We start from the raw sequence: 17,500 nt of genomic DNA, 5'->3' as shown, positions 1-17,500 counted from the left end.
GACCCAAAGACCTCATGCCCTTGAGAGGCAGGGACTGACTACTCCAGGCTTCAGAAGCCAGGCATTTATGGCACTAGGCACTGAGGTTGAAGGCTTGTCACTCTAGGCTCTAACTACCAGTGGCCTGTCACTTGGCAGCTATTAGAATCTTCAGCTTCTAGAAGAACTGGGTGGTGGCAGCAGACAGCAGCAGCAGGCAAGAGTAGATGGTATTTTCTCATTGTTATGGCTCTCATACAGGCCTTAGTTCTATAACCTTATAGCCCTCCTTGGCTCTTGCCTCTGGTCCCCATTATTTCTGCCCTCCTTGCTCTCCGAAACTCTTCATTGTCTTCTCATCACTACTGCTATTGTCGTGGCTGCTTCCTTTGCCACTGCTGCCATTTCTGCTGTGGCCACCGCCTTCATTATCACGGCCTCTGCTGCCTCTTTGCTTCTTTTTCTGCTGTCCTCTCTTCATAGCAGCAGCACAGTAGCTCTCCTCATGATGAAGATGGACAGTAGGCAAGAAAAGATCGCATGAGAGAACCCTTTGGGGGTGGGGAATATAAGTGATGTAATTCTAGGAGCAGCGCAGGAGCGTGTTTCCAAGCTGACTGGCAAAGTGAGCTTAACAGCTTTCTGATATAACCAGAAAGGAGTTAGGCCCAGGGTGTTTGCAATTATGGTAGCAGAATTTCATGCAAATTAAAGTCTGTGTTTGTACCAATCACAGAAGACCTTCATGCAAATGAAGGACGGTGTCTGCATCAATCACAGGCCTTCTGCTCCTCTACCAGGGCAAGTGTTTTTCTCTGGCTTAGGTGAAAATGACTGCAGGGATAGGTAGACTTTTTCAAGTCTTGTGATGGCAAAACGTTTGGAGCAAGCAAGCTATTTGTAACAGGCATAGCTGCAAGGTAGCTGCAAGGTAGCTTCATTGCCTCTTCAAGCTATCCAAAGCATCCAGCTGACAGGAGGGCATTCAGCTAACTTCTTAGAGTTAGTCCTGCATTTAAAACAACTTCGGCACCAGGGAAAAGTTGTTCAGTTAAGAGTCAACCTTCTCTGGCCCCCGACAGCTTATTCAGAGGAAAATTAAACATTTAGAAGTGCTGCCTACAATAAAGACATTAACATTAAAAGTGATTTGATGATATTTAAAATAGCGTTAGTGATATTGAACTCCTGCCTCAGTATTGTAGGAGAGGCTGGTCCTACTATGTCTCAGCAGTGTGGTCCAGCTTTCCAGATGAGACCCCTAGCTAAGTCTTAAGAGTCTCAGGTCCTCCCCTAAGGATCCACATCCAGTCTTACTCTTCAGAAGCAACTGCTGCACCATGGGGCTGACACTAAAATAAAGAGGATTTAAGTGGGAATGTCTCATAATGGTGTTAACCCTCTGGGCAGGAATGTTCATGAAAAATACACTAAGACATGACTGAACCAGTAAGAAAGACTTAGTATCCCATATTTGTCCTACAGAATGAAACCACCTGTGTTTGATAGCAGCCTGAGGAAGCTGGGCATATTTAAAGTAGGAAATACAGTTTGTGTGTTTTTCTTGTATATGTGTGTATCGGATGAATTAGTCGTGTTAAGTACTTGGTAAACTGTAAAGTCACCATATAACTATGACTAATCATTACTATTATGACTAAGAATCCCTTCTCTAATGCCACTGATTTGACAGGCTTTGAAACAGATCCAAATGATCACTCTACAGCTATTTGGAAAGTGAAAACAGCACAGTCACAAGCTCCCTTCCCCACACTCATTGCTTCTAGCTCATGGTTTGGTTTCCCCAGACTCAGACCCTTCATGATAAAGATGATAAAGATCCACAGCAAAGCACAGGTAGTTTGTGATAGTATGGTTATTTGTAAATACTTAATTAACACACATTAACATCATATTATTTGGCCAGATTTTGGTGCATGATGCCTAGCTTTGGTGTCTACTTGTTCCTTCTGTGACCCCCTGGCTATTGCCTCAAGGCCCAGAGAATAATGCCAGACTAGACTCGATCCTGCTGCCCTCCCTGCTGGCTAGTTGTGCTGGTTACAGAAATATGGCATAGAGAACTTGGTCCAGGCCTGGGATGCAGGGGATGGTGGTTATGCTTCCTGCCTTCTGCACCTGGTGCTGAGAAGAGAGGCTCAGCTCCCTCTTTGTCTTCCTTGGTCTTTCTTTGCCATAGGCTCAGCTACTGAGGGAGTTAGAACACAGAGTAACCCACGATGCCATCACCCGACAGCAGCTGGACAGCATGAAGACATCTAACATGGAGAAGCTCATGGAAGATATGGGGCACAAAGAACAACAACTGCAGCTCCTCACCACAGAGGCTGTAAGGGCTTCGAAACTGGGCCATCTGCATCGGAAGAAAATGGAGCGAGAACTTCACCAGGTAAACGCCAGTGAGTGCCAGCTGGAGGACCCTGGGAACAATCTCATTCCAGCCACTGGCCATATTTAGACTACCTTGCTCAGACAAGCTGTAACAGCATCCTTGTGATACCCCTGAAGAACATGTTCCCACCTGACTCCAACCTTGGATCTGGGATTCTCTGGAAAACTCAGCCCAGCTGGGGTCTGGTGGCTCACACCTATAATCCTAGCTACTTAGGAGGCTGGGATCAAGTATTATAAGAGGTCTATATAAGGGGATTTTATTCAAGTGTTTCTGAAAATGCAAAGCCAAATGTGAAAAGCCAAAGTAGTTTGTACACACAGTTTATTTCTGTTAACTACATCCCACTGGGGAGGAGGAAGAGGATGATTAGCAATGTGGGTACGGATTAATCCAAGTTCCAAATAAACAAACCACAAGATGTAATCCAATCAAGCCTCACACAGGTGTTTTATGCTTATCCACCAGATGAATAAAGCTCTCAGTTCATTCACTAGCAATAGTAGGAGACAGAAAAGAAATTAGAAAATTAAATTGAACTATTGGTCAGGGCTTTCAAGTGCTCAAGTTGAAAATCAGTAATGAGATTTCCATGGTGAGAAAAAAAGAATATATATATATTATATATATATAAATAAACATTTTGGTAGAAATAGAGGAAATCAGTAGCTTTAAAATTAGAATTTCATATTCACTTCAGATATTGAACCTATTAGAAAAAGTTGGCATTCCATATTTGTCCTATCAATTATGCTTCTGTCCTATCAAGTATGCTCTTCTAACAGCCACCATAGATTAGGCTCTCCTAAACTTTCTCTAATTAATAATTATTTGTTTAATGTACTCAAAACAAATATTAATATTAGATATATATCAAAACCACTGTCCTTTCTTTTTTTGCGGGTGGTACTGTGGTTCAAACTTGAGGTTTTATGCTTATTCCCTTGGCTGATGCTCTACTGCTTGAGCCATACTTCTACTCTAAGCCTTTTGCTGGTTAAGTAAAGATCAAGTTTTGGGGCCGGGAGCATAGCCTAGTGGTAGAGTGTTTGCCTAGCACAAAGCCCTGGGTTCGATTTCGATTTCTCAGTACCACATATACAGAAAAAGCTGGAAGTGGCACTGTGGCTCAGGTGACAGAGTGCTAGCCTTGAGCAAAAAATGTCCAAGGACAGTGCCCAGGACCTGAGTTCAGGCCTCAGGACTGACAAAATAAAAAAGAAACAAAGAAAAAGTCTCACATACATGTCTGCCTAGGCTGGCTTCCAATCTCAGTCCTCAGATCTCACGCCTTCTGAATAGCAAGGATTGCAGGCATGTGCCACCAGCACCCAGCTAGTAATCTACTGCTCTGATCCTAAAAGCCCAGGTGTCCTTGGGCTTCTCCACTCCAAATAATCCTTGGCCAGCAAGAGCCCCACAGGCAGTAATGACTCTTAAGTTTTCTCTAGCCTTGGTCTCCAGAGGTAGATGATGACTGGCTAGCCTCAGATAGCACTAGTCCCACAACCTGCTTCTGGTGCTTGAGGAGCTCCCTGACAACCTGGCCAAGGAGTGAGGCTGCCTATTCATCTCCCAAGCCCTCCAGCTGTGTGACTTTGGGCAAAATCTGTGGCCTCTCTGTGCTTCACTTTGTGTCAGTACAATAACTAATATACTTACTTCATAGGATTCAGGGCAAGATTAACTTAAGTAACTCAAGCAAGCACTTAAAATGGGACCAGGTGCCCAGGTCTCCATAAACATGGGTGTTTATAATTTTGTTTGGACTATGAAGGCAGACAAGCCTTCAAAAGTCAGACAGATGTAAACATGGGTCCTGGCTCTGCCAGTAACTGATCAAAGTGACTTTGATCAAATCACTGCACCCATCTCTGTGATGTGAGGGTGGAGGAGGCACCCATGAGGTGGGTCCTGGGTATGCGTATTTCTTTCCTCTGCTAGGATTCCTCAAACTTACTAAACTTCTTCCTGGTTCAAAATACTGTGGTCCTTTTTCCCCTGGGTCCCATCCATGGGGATGAGGATGCTGTACTGGAGCACAGAGGACTTTGGCCAAGTTTATATTCGCAAGTTTTCCCCTGAAATTTACTTTTGAGAGCACTTCCCCCTTTGATGTGCTGGGACAGCCTGTGGTCACCGTTGTAGGTGTGCAGGAACCCTCCGATTATGTCTTGTGGTGGGAGCAGGATTTCAAATGTGTGGGACTGAATCTTTGAGATTCGTATGCCTATTCATTTCCCTAGCTTGTCATAAGATATCACCACACTGTTCAGAAGATCTTTTAAAACAGTTCAGAAGATCTTTTCAAAAGAGGATCCTTTTTGTTATCATTGTTAGTTCTGTCAGGAGTCCTTTGAGTTTTCTGGAATTGTATTCCATATCTTCTCCAGGTTTTGGAACATTCTGGCAATTCCTTTTTCTTCTCTTTCTAGGATTCCCATGATATAAAAGTTTATTTGTTTATGGTGTCCTTTATATCTCCCAGAGTTTATTTGTCCTTTTAATTTTTTCCTTTTTCTCTTGTTACTTCAAGAGATTTGTCTTTAAGTGCAGAAATTAATCCTTGCTCATAATCTATCTTCCTATTGAGACTTGGACATTGAAGTATATTTTTTATTGAGTAATCCAATTCCAAGATTTCTGTTTTTTTTTTAATGTCTCTGTCTTTACTGACTTTCTCATTCAGAGCTGAATTATCTCTAATTCACTGACTCATCTCATGTATCTCAGTTTTTATTTCCTTTTTTATTTTTTAGTTTGAAGTCTTTGGAGATCTGTGTTGCCTTGTGTTTCATAGCTTTTGTGTCTCTATGTTGGTATTTGTATATCTGGCACATCAGTTGCCTCTACCAGTTTCATAGTTTGGCTTTCACAGTAAAAGACCCTCATGACAATGTGTCTGAGGGAGGCATTTGGGCCGACTACATTAGCTTTGATTGTCAACGGATGCTTTAATGTAATGTCAATATACTTTCTTTGCATGTAAGTAATGTCAGCAAGGCCTGCAGGTATTTCAGTGGCCTAGGTTGCTGGAGCTGAAGGAGGATTCTGCAAGTGGGATGTGGTTCTCAGAGGGAAATTAAAACATGCTCCTGGATTGGGAGGATTAACATCATGAAAATGGCAATCCTGCCAAAAGCTATCCACAAATTCAGTGCAATACCCATCAAAATCCTAGAAGAAGCAATCCAAAAAATCATATGGAATAATAGAAGACCCCAAATAGCAAAAGCAATCCTCAGCAGGAAGTACAGTATGAGGAATATCAATGTCAAACTTCAAACTCTAGTAAAGAGCCATAGGGAGAAAATGACGTATGTGACCATACCCCTCTGTACATCACCTTCACAATAACAAAATAGCAATAAAAATAATAAAGTTAGGGTAATTTAAAAAAAGATATCACCATACATGGGATGGCTGAGCTCAACAGAAATTCATATTGTCGTAGTTCAGCAGGGTAGAAGTCTGGGATCTCGACAATATTGGTTCCTTCAAAACACATTTGGGAAAAATCTATCCCACTCCCTTCTTTGAGCTCCTGGGGACAGCAAGCCATTCTTGGCATCTCTGCTCACGTCCCATGACCTTCTTACCTCTGTGTTTCTTGACGTGAGGGTGTCTTACCCTATCTTCTTAGAGAGACAACAGTGTTTAGATTTAAGACCCAGCCTGAATCCAATATGCCCTCATCCTAACTTAATTATATGTGCGAAGATCCTGCTTCCAAATAAAATCTGACTTTTCAAGTGGGCATAAGTTTTGAGGAGACACTATTCAACCTACCACCACATAGATTACTATTGTGCACATGTGCCAATACTAGGCCCAGCATGTTCCTTTAGTTAGCTTTATTGCTCAAAGCTGGTACCCTACCATTTGCACCTTCACATGTGGCTTTTTGCTGCTTAATTGGAGATAAGAGTCTCACAGACTTTATTGGCCAGGCTGGCTTCAAATCATGTGCCTTAGATCTTAGTCTCCTGTGTAAGTAGGATTTCAGGTGTGAACCACCAGCATCTAGTAGCATGTATTACTTTTATAAATAATTTTTAAGGACTAGGAATGATTATTTTCAAAGGAAAAGAAAATACCTGTGATCTCTACCAGTGACATGCACTTTTCTTCCATCTCCTGCCCAACTACAGAGTTAGGGGGCAAACATACAAGGGGTTAGCTGCTCAAGAAAATCAGAAGGTTGCCCCTCACTCCTGAGAGGGACTGTCTTTTCTGAGAGAGGGGGGGGAGGGGGAGGGGGAGAGAGGGGGAGAGGGGGAGGGGGAGGGAGAGGGAGAAGAGAGAGAATCTATACTGGAAATGGTTGTGCTGCTCCTGAGGGTCCTTTATTTACATGTCTCCTAATTTCCCTCTGCTCATTTGGTGAATAAACACACAAAATAAAACATCATAAATCAGCTTTAAGCCATTATACACTTTGTTCCTCTAGTTAAGTGTTTGGTCTTCTTGACTGTTCATTCACGGGACAAGCTTAGGCCTGAGGTCTGCTTCACCCAGGACTTTGAAGACCTGACACTCTTTGTGGGTGAGCGGGGGCCCACGCTCTTCCTCAGAGCCCCCTGGGAACTGAGGGAGCTAAAGTGAGCCCCACCAAACAACTCTACATTCCTTTCCCCTCAGATGAGAAGCCGGCTTGCCCAGGAGCGCAGCATGAAGCTGGGAGCTTTCCAGCGAATGAAGGAGCTACAGAGTCAGCTCAAGGAGGCTGAGCAGTCATCTGGGCAGACGAGCACCCTAAGCAGTAAGCACACCCAACTCTCCCCTGAAGAACTGCGCAGTCCAAACTGAAGGAGGTGGGGGTTGGGGGGAGGCCGTGGCTAACAACAACCACTATCTAGTACTGGGTCTTCCACAATGGTTGTTCAATGAACGAATGAGTGAATGAATGACTTTTGAATGAAACCTCAATTATGATGAATGGATTTTCTACTTTAGTTCACCTTGCAGTGGTGGCATCTGTACTAAAAGGTTTCTATCAATAACTATTGGTGCCTGTAATAGACCACTTAAAGAACATTAAGTCCACCATGGAAATTTGAAGTATCTTAATGGCCTGGAATACCAAATACCACATTTCTCAGATGTTGTAAAATGTATTTATGATCTCTGGGTACTGAGAAATTTAGGAGTTCTGTGAAAAAAGTAATCAATATAATCCTCTGGGGGCCAGGAGTTTGGTTTAGTAGTAGAGTCCTTGCCTAGCATACATGAAGACCTGCGGTCAATCCCTCTATACTACATACATAGAAAAAGGCAGAAGTGGTGCTGTGGCTCAAATGGTAGAACGCTAGCCTTGAGAAAGCCCAAAGACAGTGCTCGGGACCTGACTTCAAGCCCCAGGACTAGCAAAAAGTAAATACTCCTCTGGGCAGTGTCGCTAGTGGACAGCAAGGAATGTTCAAATCCTGATCACCCTCAACAAGTTCTTCTAGATCTACCAGAAATCTACCCCAAAATTGCACCAAATATCAGTAACAATAGTTGACCTATTATTGTCAGGATCAGCCCCAGGCCTTCCTTTCCGTCTGTAGCTACACCAGGTGATTGAGTGTGGACTCTGGAGAAAGTCAGTCAAAGCTTGACCCTGCAGGCTTCCACTCCAACTTTTTTTTTTTTTTTTTTAACATTTACAGGCCTGAGCCACCACACCTGCTAACCCAATTCTTAATCTCTACTTCACAAAGAAAGCAAAAGCCATCCGAGAGAAATTGCCCCCCACTTCTGTTCTCCCAGCCTATATATTTTATACACAGTTGCTTCTCCTCCCACCTGTGAAAATGGATGTGGTTGAGTGTGACACCCGCCCCCCCCCCCAAGTGTTCCTGTGTGGGGAACTGTGCTATGCTAACAGGTGGTGGGAATTTGAAAGGGTATGTCCTAGCTGGAGGTATTTGAGTCAGTGTGAAGCTGCTCTCAGAAGGGATCAAAGTAGTTCTTGCACGATCCTAGAACTCTGAAGAGAATAAGTTTGACCCTGAACTCCCATAAGTATTCCTGCTTCCATAATGAGGCTCCATTAGAGGCCAGGCCAGCAGGGACTCCACCTAAGCCCTGATTCCTCCCACTGCCTCATATGGGACTCTAAACCCTCTAAACTATGAGCTAAAGAAATCCTTTTGTTTGTAGTTAGCAAAAGAAAATGGATTATGCAGCATTCCTTCTCCTCTCCAGGGCCAGTCCCTGGGCAAGATCTTGTTTATTCCCAACTTCTCAGGAGTTTGGGCAATTCTTTATCTACTTCTCTTTTTTTTTTTTTTTTTTTGCCAGTCCTGGGCTTGAGCTCAGGGCCTGAGCACTGTCCTTGGACTTTCTCAAGGCTAGAGCTCTACCACTTGAGCCTCAGCACCACTTCCGGCTTTTTTTTTTTGTATGTATGTGCTACCAAGGAATCGAACCCAGGTCTTTGTGCATGCTAGGCAAGCACTTTAACTACTAGGCCAAACTCCCGGCCCCTTTATCTACTTCTTGTCCACACATATTTCCCATTTGTGCCTCCTGATCTTGCAACCAATAATTAGGTATTGTTCGTGTATGTATACATTATAAAGCCAAATATGTATAAAATAAAAGCTTCCTTTGATCATCTATTTCTTCTGCCTTCTTCACCATCAGAGTTCTTAAAGGAATCACTCATACTACCCCCCCTTTTTTTTAAATTTTCTGCCAGTCCTGGGGCTTGAACTCAGGGCCTGGGCACTATTCCTAAGCCTCTTTGTAATCAAGAGCACCAGAAAAAAAAGAAGTTTCCTGTTCCAGCTTCTGCTCCTGGATCCCGCCTCAGAACACCAAAGCTGTTCAAGGTTCATTGTTTCTGGATGCTAATTGCTTATGTTCCCACATCTTTAATCATTGCTTGCTCAGTCTATACCTACAGCTTGTAACTCTTCTCCAAGCTCTGGACCCATACATCCAATGACAACTGGATGTCTTATCCTGGGATCTGCAGCTTGCAAGTTCAGCAAGTCCAATGGAACCCATCTTTCTCTCCTCCTCCAGGCCTACTCTTTTGGGGTAAAGGAAGGGCATCTCAGCAGATGATATTGCCAAAAAAAAAGTTACTTGAGAAATGATAGCTATTTTTCCTGACCTGCCAATACAGTTAATTACCACATCCCATTAATTTAAATAGCTTTTGGCCTACTTTTGTCTTCTAAATTCCAAGTCTCCCATCAACTTCACTTTTAACATGGTCATATGACCCTCAGGCAAAAATATCCCAGTCCAAGGTTTGAACCTTAACTCAAAATCAATGAAGTGAATTATGGACTCATTTTAAAGTCTTTTTTTTTTTTTTTGCCAGTCCTGGGCTCAGGGCCTGAGCACTATCCTTGGACTTTCTCAAGGCTAGAGCTCTACCACTTGAGCCTCAGCACCACTTCCAAGACAAGCACTCTACCACTAGGCCAAACTCCCGGTGCCATCATTTTATTAAAGTCTTAAAGTATAGTTTCACACTGAGTTGGAAAATATCAGTCCTTTTATGGTGTTTAAGGAAACTTAAGTCTAGTTCCAAACATTACAACCGGATATCTAATTTAAAACCTGTTTAATTTTATAGGACTTACATCCCAAGCCCCCTTCTCCCAAAATTCTTCTTCTACATCATCCAGAATCTCCCACCAACACTTTTTAAAAACTGATCTTATGGGCAGTAAAGTGACAAGAAGGATTCAAAGACCAAAGACTGTAAGTATTGTCGGATTACATTCACGAAACAATGAAAACCTTAAATCTGACATTATGCTCCAAATTTAAATTAGAATGATTATATATTAGAACCATATCTAGGTATTTTGGTTCTAGAAAAGAAATCTTTGTTGTTGAAATAAGCTCACTGACACCTTCTCAATTTCAAGTCAATCGAAGGGTGAGGAAGTCAGCATCAGTGCTGTTGTCTGGATTTCACTTTTAACCATCTCTTCTCATTAGCAGCAATCCAATCCCTCATGAGTTCCCAAGCATGGCAGAAATTATTTCAGAAGTCATTTTACAAAACATGAGAAATTCATAGAGAGCAGAGCAGAAAGTATTTGAAGATTTTCATTAGCATCACTTAGTGTACAAAGGATTTTCATTTGACGTGTCTCTGTGTACAATTCCCTCCATCACACTGGACTCTCCATCACTCTCCCTCATCCCTCCTGCCCCTTCCCAAACCAATCTCAACAAGCTTCACTCTTCCATTTTCACACATGAACATAAAGTATTTGGGCCCTTATCCCATCCATCTCCATCCCCTCTCCTATTAGTTCCTATATCCCAGGCAGAACCCGTTTCTCACTTTTAACATTCATTAAGTGTGCATTAATGTGTTTCATATATACATACATGGTATATTAACACGATTGAGTTCCTCATCTAATTTTCCTTTCCTCACTCTCACTTCCCCAGTCTATTCTTGACATGTTCCTTTTATGACACGAGCCTAAAAAAAGCAGTAGGCAAGATGGCCCACTCAAGGTCTAATGCAATCTGAATCAATAATTTTCATCTCAATAACACTGGCCTTTTATTATGCTATAACAAGATTTACCGTTATTTAAAAAATATAACTATCTAAATATTACAGGTACCTATTAAACACAAAAGAAGGACTGACAGTTTCCAACCCAGTGTGGAAGAAAATGTGCAACTTCCAGCTTTTCAAGTCCAAACAGCATCATCTACAATCACATTCTGATCTGATTGGTAATCCTTCTTTTTCAAATTTTATTTGAATAAAAATGACTCTAAACTCCATTGAATCTTTTATCCAATTTTGCTTATCGGCACATGGAAGTAAGAAGTGAGATATGGGTTTTGATGCCAGATCTTAAATATCAACATTGATTTACATTTCTACAAGCTACCTTCACCACTGGTCATCTACTCTCAAAGAGTCTCAGTTATTCAGCAGGTAGGGTAGCTAAAATAGAAGGCCTTGAAGAGGTGAAAAACAACTATAGTTGTTTTCAAATTTATTTCAAAAAATACTCTTTTCCTAGCAGTCTTTCCATTCTCCCTACAAATGCCAAAGCTCTCCTTGCACTTTACTAAAGTCTCAACCCAAGTCTTTTGTTCAGAGAAGAAAATACAATCTGGTTAAAACAGTAAATAAATAAATGGAACAGAATTGGCAAAAAAAAATTACACACATAAATGTATATATTACTATAGTCTAGATCTCAAATGTCCCCCCAAAACTGTTAAAAACTGGAGCTAGCCAGGCGTGGTGGCTCATGCCTGTAATCCTAGCTACTCAGGAGGCTGAGATCTGAGGAACAAGGTTCAAAGTCAGCCCAGGCACAAAAGGACCTGAGACTCTCATCTCCAAATAAACTCTAGAAAATGGGAAGTGGGGCTTGGCTCACGGATAGGGTGGTAGCCTTGAGCTGAAGAGCTCAGGGACAGCACCCAGGCCAAGTTCAAGCCCCATGACCCACCAAAAAAAAAAAGTCCAAATGGATTAAGGATCTAAATGCACACATACATATGCAGAGAGGAACATTGCTAAGTTTTATATCAAAACAAAAACTCGAGGAATAGAGGCACATGTGTGTATTCCAACACTTAGAAGTATGTGAGAGGATCACATGTCCAAGGGCAGCATGAGCTACATAGTAAGACAGTCTCAAAAACAAATGAACAATTCTAACACTTCAACATGGGAGTAAGTTATGACATACATGCCTGCTCCAACTTTACACTTCTGTTTTGTTGTAACTAACCAAGACCTTGCAAGTGTCCCCTCTTAGTCAACTGTCACACAAGGATACTAAAATGGCTCTGTAGAAAGTTCTGGGGTGCTTCTTAGCCAGATTTTCTCCAAATAAAATCTATCTCAATTATAGAGGTTTTGCTAATCCTGAATATATACTATCTAAGTGGCTTTTAGTTTTATTTAGTCTCATCAGAAAAGCACTCATTATGCCAACCCATTGTTATGGCTCATTTCTTTCCTTGGTGGTACTGGGATTTCACTCAAGACTTGCCTTGTTCAGTGAAGTACTCCCTTGGGCTACACCTCTAGTCCATTTGCTCATTTATTTTCCACATAGACTTGAATTTTTGCTAGGGCCAATCTCAGATCACAATCCAGTCCTTGTCTTCCAGGTAGCTTGGATCATGCCACAAATTGTCAGGATTTGTTAGGTTGCATGCTTCAAATGGTAGTATAATAGTTGAGTTTATGCTAATGCCTGATGAGTCATTTAAGATAACAGGGATATTAATTAAGTCAATAAAACATCATTCTGAGGATAGGCTCATTTCCCAGTGACTTCACTGGGAGCACGACAGCAAGGACTTCCCCTTTTCCGTGGCTGACAACACTACTGGTGTGTGCCTCATCTGCACAAAACCGAGGCCAATCCTCAGGTTAGCCATCAGCTGCCCAGTGGGGCAGGTCCATCTCATTCTTGGTTTTTGTTGTTGTTTTGTTTTGAGGGGACAAGGGGCAGTACTGGGGATTTTATTTTAGGTTATTTTTCAGATAATGGCCTGCTAACCATATTAGCCTCAGATCTTAATTCTCACCTCTGCCTCTCAAATAGCTGGGATTATAGTATAATCCACCAAACTAGCCTCAAAGCACAATACTCTCTTCTCAATCGGCCTCTCAAATAGCTGGAATTGAAGGCATACGCCATCACATCCAGCCTACGTTGGTCTTCTTTCATTATGAGATGGCCTAGATCCATCTTCATGTGAATAGATATTCTGGATATGAGTCTCCTCAAAACATGCTTCTGCTAGTACCACTGTGCATGACATCGTAATTCCCACAGCCTGGCTTCTAAGCAAGGAATCAATTAAACAGCAAAAAAATGCTGCAAGAAGTTCATATCCGTAAAGCATGTCCTAACTTTAAGAAGTGGCTGGTCTCACTGAAAGGTTTACTCTGAGCAGCAATTGGGAGACACTATCCTGAAAGGACAGCATATGCTGAGTCAGATATGGGCTTCATAACCACCCGATGATCCTGTGACTGGTTCCTCGCCTTTATGCTTCTTATCCCTTCAACTCTAGAGTATGTAGGTTTGGTTCTCAGGGAATACTATACTCAGGGACACAATGGGTCCATTGATAGGAGATCTAAGATAAGGCTGTCAGGATTCTTATGATCCTAAACCAATATGCAGCAAACAGTGACCACTCTGCTGCTGGAATGATCAGTTGTCATTGCCAAAGGGAGATCTTATTGCAAGTACATGAAGGAGGTAAAGAGGGCACATATGACTCTCTAGGTACCCGAGTACTTCTATGCCCTAATAGTAAAAGTTAATGAAAAACTATAGCAACAGGCAGGTTACAGTCACTCTACTGGGTAAAGAATCCTGGCCAAGCCAGGAACCGGTGGCTCACACTATAATCCTAGCTCCCAAGAGGCTGAGATCTGAGGATTGCAGTGCAAAGCCAGCCCGGGAACTAAAGTCCATGATACTTTTATCTCCAATAAACCACCAGAAAACCAGAAATGGAACTGTGACTTGAAGTGGTAGAGTGCTGGCCTTGAACAAAAAAAAAAAAAGCTCAGGGACAGCACCCAGGCCCTGAGTTCAAGCCCTGAACAACAAAAATGAACCCTTGCCAGCCAGTAATCATCAGAACCTCACAGAAGTCCAGAAGTAGAAGGGAGGGCCTAGGTTTACAGAAACAAGAGCCAACAAGGTTCCTCTCCATTTTCTTCATATGTTTTCATTTGTATGTCCTAACCATTTGCATTTTTTCCATTTTAATTATATCAAGTGTGGATGTTAAATTAATAATTTAGTCACAAAATTTATGTAACAGTGACAAGATTTGCAAAGCAAGGAATACAACTAAAAATGAAAACAATGTTGGTACAGGGCAGACTTGTACTGATCACACACATAAGGAAGCTACCCAAGGAAAATAGTAGGTAGTGCTCACATAAGGCTGAGAATAGAGCTTGTTCAGTGCAGTGAATATTCAGAAGGGTCTTGTCTCAGTGCTAGGGAATAATGAGCCCCAGAACAAATGTTTTTGCTTCACAAAGCTTCTAAGATCCAAAAGGATCAAACTGTCTTCAAGTAATTTAACTTTATCTCTGAATAATGTGGGGTTTTTTGTGTTTTTGTTTTGTAATTGCCAGTGCTAGAATTGAAGTCAGGGCCTGAACACTGTCCTTGGGCCTTCTCAAGGCTAGAGCTCTACCACTTAAGCCACAGCACCACTTCCAGCTTTTCTATGTATGTGGTACGGAGGAATTGAACCCAGGTCTTAGTGCATGCTAGGCAAGCACTCTACCACTAGGCCAAACTCAATGTTTAATAAGAGTACAGAAATACAAAAATATCCAGTACTCAACAGTTGTATTTACCTGTGGCATCCCATAAAAGTTTATAAAACATACAAGGAAACAAGAAAATATTTAACCAACATTAGTCAGCAAAGTAAATGAATAAGAAACCAATCCATATGTTAGCATTACTAGACATGAGTATTTAAAATTGTTATAAGCAAAGAACAGTGGCTCATGCCTGTAATCCTAGCTGTTCAGGAGGCTGAGATCTGAGGATCATGGCTGCCAGCGCAGGCACTAAAGTCCATGAGACTCTTTATCTCCAATTACCCAAAAGTGGTATTGTGGCCCAGGCCCAAAATTCAAGCCGCATTACCAACAACAACAAAAAATTGTTATAGAAACACAAGATAAAATGAAGATCTGAAATGAAAAAACAAACTATTACATTGGTAGTAAATTATTCCTAATGTAAGAAAACAGTATTAAACTTAAAAGACAGTAAGAGACAGAATTAGTCTAGTATAAAATAAAGATTAAAAAACAAAAATCTCTTAGTGAACTGTAGAACAACTTCTAGTAGTCTCTGTATAATCCTCAATAGGGCAAAAGGCATGAGCACTGTAGATAATGTCTAGAATTTTCCAAATATAAAAGCTAAAGAACCAAGTAGCTCTATGATCCCTGAACATGATAAACAAGGAAACACACAGCACATAATCAATTTTCTTAAAAGCAGTCCCAAAGAGAAAAACACTTAAAAAGCAGAAGAAAACCAAACATATAAAACAAAAGATAAAGAGAACTGTCACAGGACACGGTGCAGGTAGAGACAACAAGCCAACAAACTATATTTTTTACTGAAAGCAAAATATGTCAATATTGATATGTCAATATTGAGTTCTATGAAACTGAAATCTTCCAAAAGCCTAGACTATTTAAACAAATTATGTGTAAGTAACCAAATGGTTCTTGTATCTTAAGCAAAATATAAATTAGAATGAATAATCATACCAATAAGTAACAAACCTTACTGAAAGAAAAGTGCTACTGGACAGCCACTGGAATGAAATTTGTACTAAGAGCCATGTACATAGACAAAAACGCATGAAATGGTACCTATACAATTAAAAATATGCAACATTTTTCATCTATAAAACATTTTGCCCCAGGCCAGGAGTTTGGCCTAGTTAGGTAGAGTGCTTGCCTAGCATGCATAAAGACACAGGTTCAGAGCCGGGAGTTTGGCCTAGTGGTTAAAGTGCTTGCCTAGCATGCATGAAGACCGGGGTTCGATTCCTTGGTACCACATATATAGAAAAAGCCGGAAGTGGTGCTGAGTCTCAAGTGGTAGAGCTCTAGCCTTGAGAAAGTCCAAGAACAGTGCTCAGGCCCTGAGCTCAAGACCAGGACTGGCAAAAAAAAAAAAAAAAAGACACAGGTTCAATTCCTCAGTACCACATACATAGAAAAAAAGCTGGAAGTGGTACTGTGCTAAGTGGTAGAGCTCTAGCCTTGAGACAGTCCAAGGACAGTGTTCAAACCCTGAGCTCAAGCCCAAGACTGGCACCAAAAAAAAAAAAAAAAAAAAAGCCCCATATCAAAAGAACAACTCTAATATGATAAGGACACCTGCTCAGCTATGTTTATCTCTGCACTATTCACAATACCCAAGCGATGGAAACAATCCAGATGCCCTACTGCAGATGGATACAGAAAATGTGGCATATATATACAATGGAATTCTACATAGCCAACAGACAAGATAAAATAATGGCATTTGCAGGGAAGTGGATGAATCTAGAGCAAATGTTGAGTGAGACAAGTCAAGACCTAAAGAACAAAAGGTGCATGGTATCCTTGGCTATTAGATCTAAACAGTACAAGAGCGAGGACTCATAAGTCACATACCCAATGCTATGGTCATGGTATTGGAAATATAAACACAACTACATAGTCATAAAAACTTATGACCCTGGGGGGTGGGGGGAGGATAATGGGTACCAAGACATGGGAAAGGGTATCAATGTACGTGAATTAATGCGCCTTCTATCTGGCAAATATCATGTAGCCCTTTTATTAATTACAATAAAAAAAGAAAAAAAACCTTATGACTCTATAGACATGTTTTATTACATAGATTATGTATCTAGACATACAAACCCTCAGCCTAATTTTGATTATGTTCTTAAATCTAAGTGCCCGTGATTGTATATATAGATTCCCTTCTTGAATAGCTGTTTGTTAAACACGTCATTTGAAATATGATGTAAAATTCAATGTTAATAAATTCTTTAATATAAAAAAAGAACAGCTCTACAATGTTCTAAGGAGCCCTTCATTCAATTTGACATCTTTTTTTAATTTGCCCCTCCCCCGCCCCATTGGTAGTAGGCAGTTGAACTCAGGGATTCTCTCTTGGTAGGCATTATAGGCCTCTAATTGTTGGACCATACTGCTAACCCTCTTTGTTCTGCTAGGATAGGTTCTGGTCTCCCTTATTGCCCAGGCCAGCCTAGACTGATTCTATTTATACAGAACACTTATCCCCCATAGACTGGGAGGGCAGTAAAAATGCAACACATTTCAGCCAATAAAGAGAAGAATTAATTCTTCAATGAACAGGTAGATTTATTTTAAATCAGTTTGGTACATAATACAGATTGGTTTGCAGTTTTGAATTAACTAAAATAGAAATTCCTAAGTACAGCAGTATCTGCCTGAGCAACAAGTATCTGAAAGATAAAATAAGGTATCTGACAGAACTACATTTGCATGAACAAATCAGATGAAAAATCTGAAAACATTTCTACATACCTTCTGGATTAAAAAAACCCAAAAAA

At 41.1% G+C, this 17,500-nt stretch overlaps 1 protein-coding gene across 1 annotated transcript in view; it reads left to right on the top strand.

Annotated features, from left to right (window-relative positions):
- Positions 1–11,152, top strand: part of LOC150059829 (uncharacterized) — a 156,383-nt gene extending 145,231 nt beyond the window's left edge. The window contains exons 44-47 of the mRNA XM_090338323.1: positions 2,180–2,389; positions 7,034–7,154; positions 9,972–10,099; positions 10,983–11,152. Coding sequence (XP_090194449.1) covers positions 2,180–2,389; positions 7,034–7,154; positions 9,972–10,099; positions 10,983–11,093 — 570 coding nt within the window. The 3' untranslated portion in view covers positions 11,094–11,152. The remainder of the gene's footprint in view (positions 1–2,179; positions 2,390–7,033; positions 7,155–9,971; positions 10,100–10,982) is intronic.
- The last annotated feature ends 6,348 nt before the right edge of the window (positions 11,153–17,500 follow it).

This window comes from Megascapheus bottae, chromosome 8 (genome assembly GCF_031878675.1).
Source record: "Megascapheus bottae isolate mThoBot1 chromosome 8, mThoBot2.hap1, whole genome shotgun sequence".
Classification (NCBI taxonomy): Eukaryota; Metazoa; Chordata; class Mammalia; order Rodentia; family Geomyidae; genus Megascapheus; species Megascapheus bottae.
This window is presented reverse-complemented; position numbering and strand designations above follow the sequence as displayed.